The sequence below is a fragment of the Carex rostrata genome, chromosome 35 (assembly GCF_964058835.1).
Source record: "Carex rostrata chromosome 35, lpCarRost1.2, whole genome shotgun sequence".
NCBI classification, from domain to species: Eukaryota; Viridiplantae; Streptophyta; class Magnoliopsida; order Poales; family Cyperaceae; genus Carex; species Carex rostrata.
The window spans coordinates 3,426,729-3,437,165 of record NC_135952.1 but is presented as its reverse complement, the minus strand read 5'-3'; the positions used below and the strand labels follow the sequence as shown (position 1 = coordinate 3,437,165).

The window sequence follows — 10,437 nt, the reverse complement described above, 5'->3', positions numbered from 1 at the left end:
TTTGAGAAAGAAAATATCCATGGTTTGGTTGTTTTTTTTTTTTATAAACTCGTTTTTTTTAATAATATATGTATAATATATGAGGAGGGTTAAAATGCACCATTGGTTTGTGCCCCAACCATATCCTATTTCTATATCTCCGTTTACAAAGTTCAAACAGTCGATCCGAACCGTTCATCTTATTCTACATATTAAAATGTGCTTAGAGACCAAATTTTATATTTTTTGGAATTTTTTTACTATTTTTTTAGATAGGTACAAAATCACCGTTTTTGGATGGTCCAGATGTAGTGATTTTGTACCTATCTAAAAAAATAGTAAAAAAATTCCAAAAAATATAAAATTTGGTCTCTAAGCACATTTTAATATGTAGAACAAGATGAACGGTTCGGATCGACTATTTGAACTTTGTAAACGGAGATATAGAAATGGGGTATGGTTGGGGCACAAAACCAATGGTGCATTTTAACCCTCCTCATAATATATGTATATATAATATATGTATAATATATGTATATATAATATATGTATAATATAATATATGTATAATATATGTATATATAATATATGTATAATATAATATATGTATATGTATATATTATATTACATATAATTATATATAATTAAGAGGTGGGCTACGGTGAGTTGCGAAGTAAAACGCGTTTCTACTTCACGCCGTATTTTTATTTTGAAAGTCCAAACGACCGATCCGAATCGTTAGATGTTTAATCCATATTGAAATGTGCTTGGAGACCAAATTTTACATTTTTTGGAATTTTTTTACTATTTATTAAGCATTTTTTAAAATTGCTGTTTTGCTGTGAACAGTAAAAAACAGTAAAATTTTCTGGACCATCAGATCAGCGACTTTCAAAATTGCTTAATAAATAGTAAAAAAATTTCAAAAAATGTAAAATTTGGTCTCCAAGCACATTTCAATATGGAGAACAAGATCAACGGTTCGGATCAACGTTTTGAACTTAAAAATCACAAAATATGAGCGTGAAGTAAAATAGTCGCTTTACTTCGCAACTCACCATAGCCCACCTCTATAATTAATATTTTTATATAATTATATAATATAATATAATTATATAAAAACCTAAATTACTCTACATGCAAACTAAAAAATTCCACAATTAATAATTACATTACAAAAACCTAAATTATACTAAACAAAATACCGATCGTTGTACGTCTACCGTCGTACGAAAACTTAAATTGCATTTTTGAGGCACTAAACGATGTTTTTTTTGAAATTCTGATGCTTCCGATGCTCGGTGTTCCACCGAGAAAATCGGATCCGTCTCGTCCTCCCCTTTCTGAAAAGTCATCATACACGCAAATCCGACATTTCTAGCCAAAGTTATGGTTGTTTAAAGTTTTTTCGAACGATAGAACTTTGAAAATTCATAACTAATTGTAGAAAAATTCAAATAAATTAAAATTTGTGTTAATTCTGTGTATTTTTTAATGCTCTACATGCTGGTGTAATCACTTTCTCAGTTTGGTCCCTGTATCAGTCCAAACTTGCTAATTTACCGGTAGAGGTCAAATTTGATATACATATACATATATTATACATATATTATAAAAAAAATGAGTTTATATAATTATATTATATTATATAATTATACAAAAATCTTAAATCTTAATTATATATAATTATATGTAATTATATTATATATAAATATAATATATACATATACATATATTATATTATAGATACATATACATATACATATACATATATTATAAAAAAAAAAATCAAGCCATGGATATTTTCTTTCTCCAAACTCTAAAAAAAAAAAAAACAAATCCGGGTCGCGGAAAAAATCCGCGCTCAGAATAAAAAAATTAAAAAAAAAAAAAAATTCGGGACGCAAATTTTTTCTGCGGCCCGGAATAAAAATTGCGGAGCGCGAAAAAAATCTACGGCCTGAGTTTTTTTAAAATTTCACTCAGAACCTGATTATTTTTAATAAAATAATTTTTTTTTGAATATTTTTAAAAATATCGGCTCCTCGAGAAATGAAACCAATTTGTCACATGTATTATTTTTTTTATAATTCCTCACATGTTTCTTTCCAGCCGCTCTTAGCTACACGACAAAAACCATAACAAGTCAAACGTCACACCCAATTGTCTCCTTTCCTCCAATCACCTCCCGCCACGTCGTTATCACCTCGACGAAACCGGGTGCCATTGCCAATTGTATGAAATATGAATGGACCCACCACAGCCCACAGGCGACCACGGTTTTTAGAAAAACAGCTGGAGTTTCACGGTTCACGACCATAGAATCTAAATGCTTATCCCTCTTCCACCGGTTTACCAAGCCATTGGTTTTTTTTAGCTACTTCTCTCATCCATTCCCTTTTTAAAGCAAATCCTTTTCCTTCTTATTCTCCCAAATCAACGCAAATACAAAACTAAAAAAGAGATATAGATGAAAAGCGTGACCACCAGCTTTGCTCAAGCAACCAATGCCTTCCCTTCTTACCACCGCGAACGCCTCAAGATTCGTGCATTCTACCTCCGCCTAACGGGTGTGAAGGGTGTACGACTTCCTTCAACCCTCACCTTAGTGTACCTTCCTAGGATTGACGGGATCAGTGCAATGGAGGTTAACGGGTCTAAAGTCCGATCTGGTGCACCTGGTATAGTGTCGTTAGATCGGGTTCGATCTGACGAACCGGGTGTAGTATTTGCGAGTAGGGATCATGTTAGAGCTGGAGATTGCGCCCGATTCGAGGCGTATGTAGGTGATGAGAAGGTTGTTAATGGTGTTTTCAGATGTTGTGAAAATGGATGGAGAATAGAGTGTAGGTGTACAGCGGAGAAAGCAACAGCCGAGGCTTGTGAGGTGAGTGTGGTTGGAGAAAGCGGGGTGGTGATGAAAGAGAAGGTAGATATATTAAAAAAAGTTAGAAGAAAAAATGGAAGGAAGGGATTTTGTTCTAAACTGGAGGAGATACCGGAGGAATCAGACGGCTGTGAATGCGGGTGTTGTCAAGGAGGGGAAGAAGGAGATGAGGAGGAGATGATAAGGGAGGAAGTAGATATAGAGGAGGAAATGGACGGCTGGGATGAAAGGATGGAGATTGAGAAGGGAGGATGGGTGGCGGATGTGGGGCTATGGGTGGCATGCGTGGGCGTTGGTTTATTGGTTTCTCAGGCTTCGCTAAAGAGCCTCAGGCGTCGGAGATTTTTCTAGGAATTTGCATCAAGATCCGTGCAGAGAACTTTACATTTTGTGCGGATCCGGTTCTGATCGAACATCGATAACGAGTAGGAAATTTTTCAAGGGTACATAGATATATATATATTTTTTTTTTCTGATTATATGTGAAAATTAAGTTTTGATGTGGGAATTTGGAGGAGCTGTTCTCCGATTTTGGATGAATGATAGGAGACGATCTGAACGTTTTATTTAATTTTTTTTTTTCAATCAATTTTGGGCAATTCTAGAAAGTATAAATATTAATTCAATTGAATTCAATGTATTTGCTACCTATGAATAACAATTTACACGGAGCAAAGGAAGGTTACAAACAAAGATGAGTTGTTCGAGATTTTTATTTTTGTTTACAAAAATCGATTGATTAGGGCTTCCAGGTATGAATACATGTATGTAGACTAGATGCCTTCATTCTCCAAATACGGAAAGTAATGGAAAATTTTACAAACCTACCTATCTAAAATATCAAACAAAATGTCCTTCTCAATCAATTTTTGACAAAATACTCGTGTGGGTCCAGCCATTTCGCTGTCAAGTAAAAGTTTTCCCTCCCTCTAATTTACTTTTGTCTTTCTAGTTCTCTTCATTGAAAGTGAGACGAAGGGGAGGGATACTTTGGGTTCCACAAAAATATTTTCTCAACAAATTTAAGAGCATGATATTTTGTTTGATATTTTCAGTAAGCATGGCGTTTTGTAAAATTTCCCGTTTATTATCATTATCAGGGATCAAAATTGTATTTCAATAAAAATATGTACAGAAAAACGACCTTTTATCTGTTAGAGAAAATTTATCGACTGCTCTCCATTATAAGTCATTAATTATGTATGTTGTTCATTATTGTGTGGATCATATCTCTATTCTATTATTAAGCACGCTGGGTGTCCAATCCGCCAACGGCTACGATTGAGAGATTAAATTCGGATTTGATCTCAGCTCTCCAATTACATATTTTGTCTTCTTTTGATTAAATGCATGTGTTTTATGTATAGAAGTCTAAATTTAGTTAAAAACATACCCGCCATACATGCTGCCACACGATACGTTACAATTAAAATTGAATAAATTCTGAAATTTAGCGATATATTTATCTGTTTCCTTTTTTTTTTTCCATATTTCTCCTCTTCAATTGAGAAGACTCCACCTTTCATTTTCTTATTTATTGTTTCCTTATTTCTTCGTTTCTATACGGATCATAATGTAAATCATTTTTTTTTATTTCCTTATTTCTCTTTCTTTGTTTCTATACATATTGGTGTGGGCAATTTAGAATATATTTCCGATATATAATATATCAATGTGTGTGTGTGTTCTAAATTGGAAACAAAGAAAAATATAAATTGGAACGTGCCGAATTTTTTATTAATATCCAAATTTAATATTAAATTTCAAAAAATAACCGCATCAGCAACGTTTCTCGAAATATACCCTTTCCGGAAATTTTTTTTCCAGAAACAGAGGCTACTTCTGGAAAAAAATTTTCCGGAAACGGGCTATTTCCGGAAAATTTTTTTACGGAAACAAGCTCTTTCCGGAAAATTTTTTACGGAAACAGAGGTGGACTACAAAGGGAGCTGGCTCCACCCGTCCCCATCAGCCATCAGCGTTTTTTGAAGGTAATTTTTTTTTTATTTAATTTATTTAATTTATTTAATTTTAAATGGTTTAAAATAATGTCCAAATAATTTAGGAAATACCAAATGGTCTATAATTGTTTAGAAATTACCGAAATAGTCTAGAATTGTTTAGAAATTACCGAAATGGTGTAGAATAATTTAAAAAATACCGAAATGGTGTAGAATAATTTAGAAAAATACCCAAATAGTGTAGAATAATTTTGAGAAATACCAAAATAGTGTAGAATAATTTAGAAAATACCGAAATAGTCTAGAATTGTTTAGAAATTACCGAAATGGTGTAGAATTGTTTAGAAATTACCAAAATGGTGTAGAATAATTTAGGAAAATACCCAAATAGTGTAGAATAATTTTGAGAAATACCAAAATAGTGTAGAATAATTTAGAAAATACCGAAATAGTCTAGAATTATTTAGAAAATACCGAAATGGTGTAGAATAATTTAAAAAATACCAACATAGTTTAGAATAATTTAGAAAATACCAAATGGTGTAGAAAATTACCTTAGTAATATAGAAAATTGTCCGATTAATTTAATTTTTTTTTAGGAATCTCTTTTCCTTTCGGGTACCTTTCGGAGCTCTGATTGTCTGATCGATCGGATCTGCGATTCAGGTTTTTACATTTGAATTTTTTTATTTTAATTTAAAATATAATTAATGAGTTCATTTGAATGGTTTAGAATATTGTCTGATTAGTTTAGAATATAGTCATGTTGTCCATCGGTGGACATATTAAACCTGGCTTGAATTTCCAGATTTGCTTGACTAGCATTGTACCCAACAAATTTATAAATCTCATTCTGAAGATAATCAAAATTGTGGTTCACGGTTATCGGTAATGAGTATTTAGCTCGGGTACTGTAATAGACCCCCTCATCATTATATTGGATTTCCCCTCCAGTATAAATTTTCGCACAAATAGTTGTCATTTTTAATTTCGATTGGTCTGACAATTTCAAAAATAACAACATATAATTAATTAAAAATTGTGTTGGCATTGGTAAAAATATTCTGGACAATTTTCAATAATTATTCTACACTATTTTCGAATTTCATAAATTAATAGGGCAACATTCTAAACTATATTGGAATTTCTAAAATTATTATAAACCATTTTGGAAGGTTGTAAACAATTCTAAATTTTCTGGACAATATTATAAAAAATAAAAAATATTTTGGAATGAAGTAATTAATTATAAATTAAATTAAATTAAAAATAACATAAAGAAAATATAATTACCTCAATCGAAAATCGGTCGATCTGACTGTCAGAGCTCCGTAAGGAATCCGAAAAGCAAAAAGTTCCTAAAACAATTCTAAATCATTTCAGAATTAATCATAATTATTTTAGAATTAATAAAATTTTTAAAATTATTCTGCACCATTTTTAATTTTTTTCAATTAATATGACAATATTCAGAATTTCAATAATTTCAAATTAAATAGTTACATATTTAAATAATTACAAATTAAATACTTCTAAATTTAAATTATAAATAAAATAAATTTAAATTATAAATAAATGAAATGAATATTATAAATTAATGAAATTAAAATTATATATTACTTAAATTTAAAATATAAATAAATTAAATTATAAATAATAAATTAAAACTTACTGTGAGAGAGCGGATGAAATGAAAGCGATGACATTCTGCGAATTTATAAACTGCATTTCCGGAAAAAAAATTTCCGGAAATTCCGTCTATTTCCGGAAAATTTTTTTACGGAAACAGGGACAATTTCCGGATTTATCCAGTTTCCGGAAAAAAATTTTCCGGAAATTCGGTCTATTTCCGGAAAAATTTATTCCGGAAAGGGTATATGTCGAAAAACATGGCCGATACGGTTATTTTTTGAAATTTAATATTAAATTTGGATATTAATAAAAAATTCGGTGGAACGTGTGTGTAAATATATATTTTTCTTATAATATGTGTGTGTGTGTGTGTGTGTGTGTATATCCTATACAGACACACGATAACACTTTTGATTTATGTTTTTTGATATCATATTATATGTTGATATTGAATTGTTGTATGATATTTGATATTAGATTCGAATCGAGCTATTATTTGATATCATTGGTACTTAAAAATAAAAAAATCATTACATCATCAAATTGTTATCAGAGATTACGATTAAAGTTAATTAAAAATACATAATCATATAAATTTTCTATTAACATGTGTTTTAATTTTTAGATAATTATTATTTTCAATGATATATTAGTTTCTTATAATATGTTCCCGTTGCAACGCACGGGTATGATACTAGTATTAAGATATTGTTAATAATGACAGCAGCTGATGAAAAACAATAGTTTTGTATCTATTTAACAAAAATATAAAAAAAAAACTTTAGATGATTAAATATTAAACTGAAAATATTTTTAATTAAGCATTTTATATTAAATATGCAATGTTCATATTGTACACTGTTGTACATAGGCAATGAAAAAAAATATTAATGAAGATGTATTAATTATTAAATGACAGAGATATATAGATCTTGACTTGCCTGCTTATCCAAGTAAAAATGGTCTGGAAGAAAAAAAAATAGACAACTATATTTCTTAAAATAATGGTCATATTTGATTATACATGGAGTAAAGTTAATCAGGATTGCATTGCTGATTTCATCTTATTTCTCATATTTGAGTTATTATAAATTTATAAATAAATTCGATCAATACCATCTCAAATAAACTTACTGCACATTTTCATAATAACCCTGAAGTTTTCTAAATTGATTAATAAATTCAAAATTATTACAAAGAAATTTATTGAATTCATCGAATGTTACACTTTATGAATTGAATGAAACATTCTTTTTTCTTACTCAATTGACACGTTTGCATTACTACAATATGTTTTTAATTATATATATGCTGAGATAAGTTAATTAATTTGATAGAATAGTAAATACTATGGAGATAATTTTTTAATGTAAAATTTCCAAAAAAAAATGTAATTATGTAAAAAAATTTGGAAATTATTTTGTGAATACATTTTTTGCACCTTGTTAGTATTTTGTGAATACACAGGTATATTTTTTGAAAATTATTGTGTGATAAAATGATGTAATTAGATTCCTCCTCCTCGTGGTTATAATTTAGACATGTAAATAGGCATACATTAAGATACATGTAAATTCGAATTAAATACGTAGCAATGTCATACTTATTCTGGCCCAATTCAAGTTTTAATAGCCCAAATTAATTGATGGGCCTCCCTATTACCCAAACTAGACCAACCTAATGGATCGGTCTTTCAACATTGCAAGTTCAATTAGGAGGACTTCAAATTTTCAGGTACAATATTTTCTCAATTATTTCCACAATCCAGAAAATTATCATTCACTTCTTGTGAGCAAAGAAATGCAAAATAGATGACTAATGAAGTTTGTTGTGATATAAAACAGTATTTAATTTGTTCCAACGTTCAAAAACAGAAGAAAGAAAGAGCAATATTATTAATTATAGGTATTCCACATATGCACTTATATGAAACTTATTAATCTTGATATAAAATATTCTTTCAACCCTTTATATTAAAAATGAATCACACATTGTGTTTTTCTAATAGGGAATAACTCCAATAATAAATTTCCATAAATTTTTTTTTCATTTTTTATATATCGTTTGTTGTTCTTGAAAAATATAGATGAAATATCAGAGAATAATCAAAATATCTCCTAATTATCAAGAAATAATTTTGATCTTGAAACTTTTATCTGAATCACATCCAGATTAATTTGTTTCTTACTTCATCACTTGTCAAAGTCAATCTGATTGTAATTCTGAAAAAATATAATTTAAAAAAATAACTTAACAATATTAAAAAATGAAAAAAAATATAAGAACAAAAATATAAAATATAATATAAACATAATCGTTTCTTATCTCTGAGAAACAAAATTTTTATAGGGTATATAAGTGATATAGTAAAGTACCTGATAGTGTAAAGTTTAAGATAGTAGTATTATTGTTTACTGGATTGGCTCGGATTCGATCGAACGGCCATGATATAAAAATAACTATTATGTTACCTAAGCCGGCTCACTTGTCTGTGACCACCTTTCAACATGTTTATGGCATCTACGTTGGCATGGTGATCAACCAAATCCATGTTCTCTATCCAAACCTTCCCGGCCTGGACCAAATGACCACATCCGATCCGTAGCTATATATGGTGGACATGTATGGCATATATGCTGCGTGCTCGTCACCTTCATCGCTTATCTGATCTGACGGGTTATCCGAGTCGGGTTCCTGTTGCACTGCGTCCTTATGTTAGTTCAGCTTGTAAACCAGCTTGCATACAACTTAAATAAAATTAATTCATTACTACTAAAAGCTTTATTTTAACAACACAAATTCGATTAAGATGTCTGATAGTTTATTATTATTCTAACTAGGGGTGTTAAAACGGTTCAGTTTGTTCGGTTTTTAACCAAACCAAAAAAATTTCTGTTTAGATGGTTCGGTTTTCCGGTTTAAATGGATCGGTTCAGTTGAAATTTTGAATTATATCAGTTTAAATGGATCTGTTCGGTTTAGACTTTTTAAAACCGACTAATTAAACTGAACCGAACGAATTATATTGGTTCAAGTATGATTTATATTTTGTTTGGTTCAATTATTGATTTATTTCTTTCATTTTAGTTTAATTATTTTAGAACATCTACTATTTTGTATGGAATTGAACAACTTGTGTATGAACATATGTAATTTTCGTTAATAATGACACCAATAGGTTTACTTTGGTTTGAACCGAACAAACCGGAATTTACTTCGGTTTGTTCGATCGGTTTGATTCTTAATCGGTTTATAAATTTAATCGGTTCCGTTCAGTTATATTTTTAAAACCGAAGAAAAGTTTGGTTTGATTAATTGAAGGTTTTGAAGTGGCAAATAACCAATTTTCCCTTGTTAATAATGACAGCAACTGATGAAAAATAGTAATTTTGTATCTATCTTAAAAAAAACTTTAAAAAAGAAACTTTAGATGATTAAATATTAAACTGAAAATATTTATAATTAAGCATTTTATATTAAATGTGCAATGTTCATATTGTACACTGTTGTACATAGGCAAGGAAAAAAAATATTAATGAAGATGTATTAATTATTAAATGACAGAGATAGGTAGATCTTGACTTGCCTGTTATCCAAGTAAAAATGGTCTGGAAGAAAAAAAAATTGAATTCGTTATTGGAATATATCGCTCAGATATTTAATCGCTCGTGTTGTCGTGCATATGCAATTACGTAAGGAGATATGGACCGTATTTTAATATATACACTTGTGAGCTCAGGTGATACGTATTTATAGAACATACGGCTCCGCCAATTAAATAAACATAGCTTCGTAATCATTAGCGACCTCTTATTCACCGAGTAAAAACAACTATAGATACAAAAGATTATATTATAAATTTATAAATATTCTCTAACAAAAAAATTGCTAATTTCATTTTATTTTGTCATATTTGAGTTATTATAAATTTATAAATAAATTCAATACCATCTCAAATAAACTTACTGCACATTTTCA

General features: G+C 29.5%; 1 protein-coding gene across 1 annotated transcript; it reads left to right on the top strand.

Moving 5' to 3' along the window:
* Positions 1–2,406: 2,406 nt before the first annotated feature.
* On the top strand, positions 2,407–3,467 carry LOC144549654 (NADP-specific glutamate dehydrogenase). The gene has a single exon (XM_078298425.1). The coding sequence runs from the start codon at positions 2,450–2,452 to the stop codon at positions 3,215–3,217; it is 768 nt and encodes a 255-aa protein (XP_078154551.1). The 5' UTR covers positions 2,407–2,449; the 3' UTR covers positions 3,218–3,467.
* Positions 3,468–10,437: the final 6,970 nt, after the last annotated feature.

Coding starts and splice junctions, on each gene's coding strand:
- LOC144549654 (XM_078298425.1), top strand. CDS start 2,450: ATGAAAAGCGTGACCACCAGCTTTGCTCAAGCAACCAATGCCTTCCCT.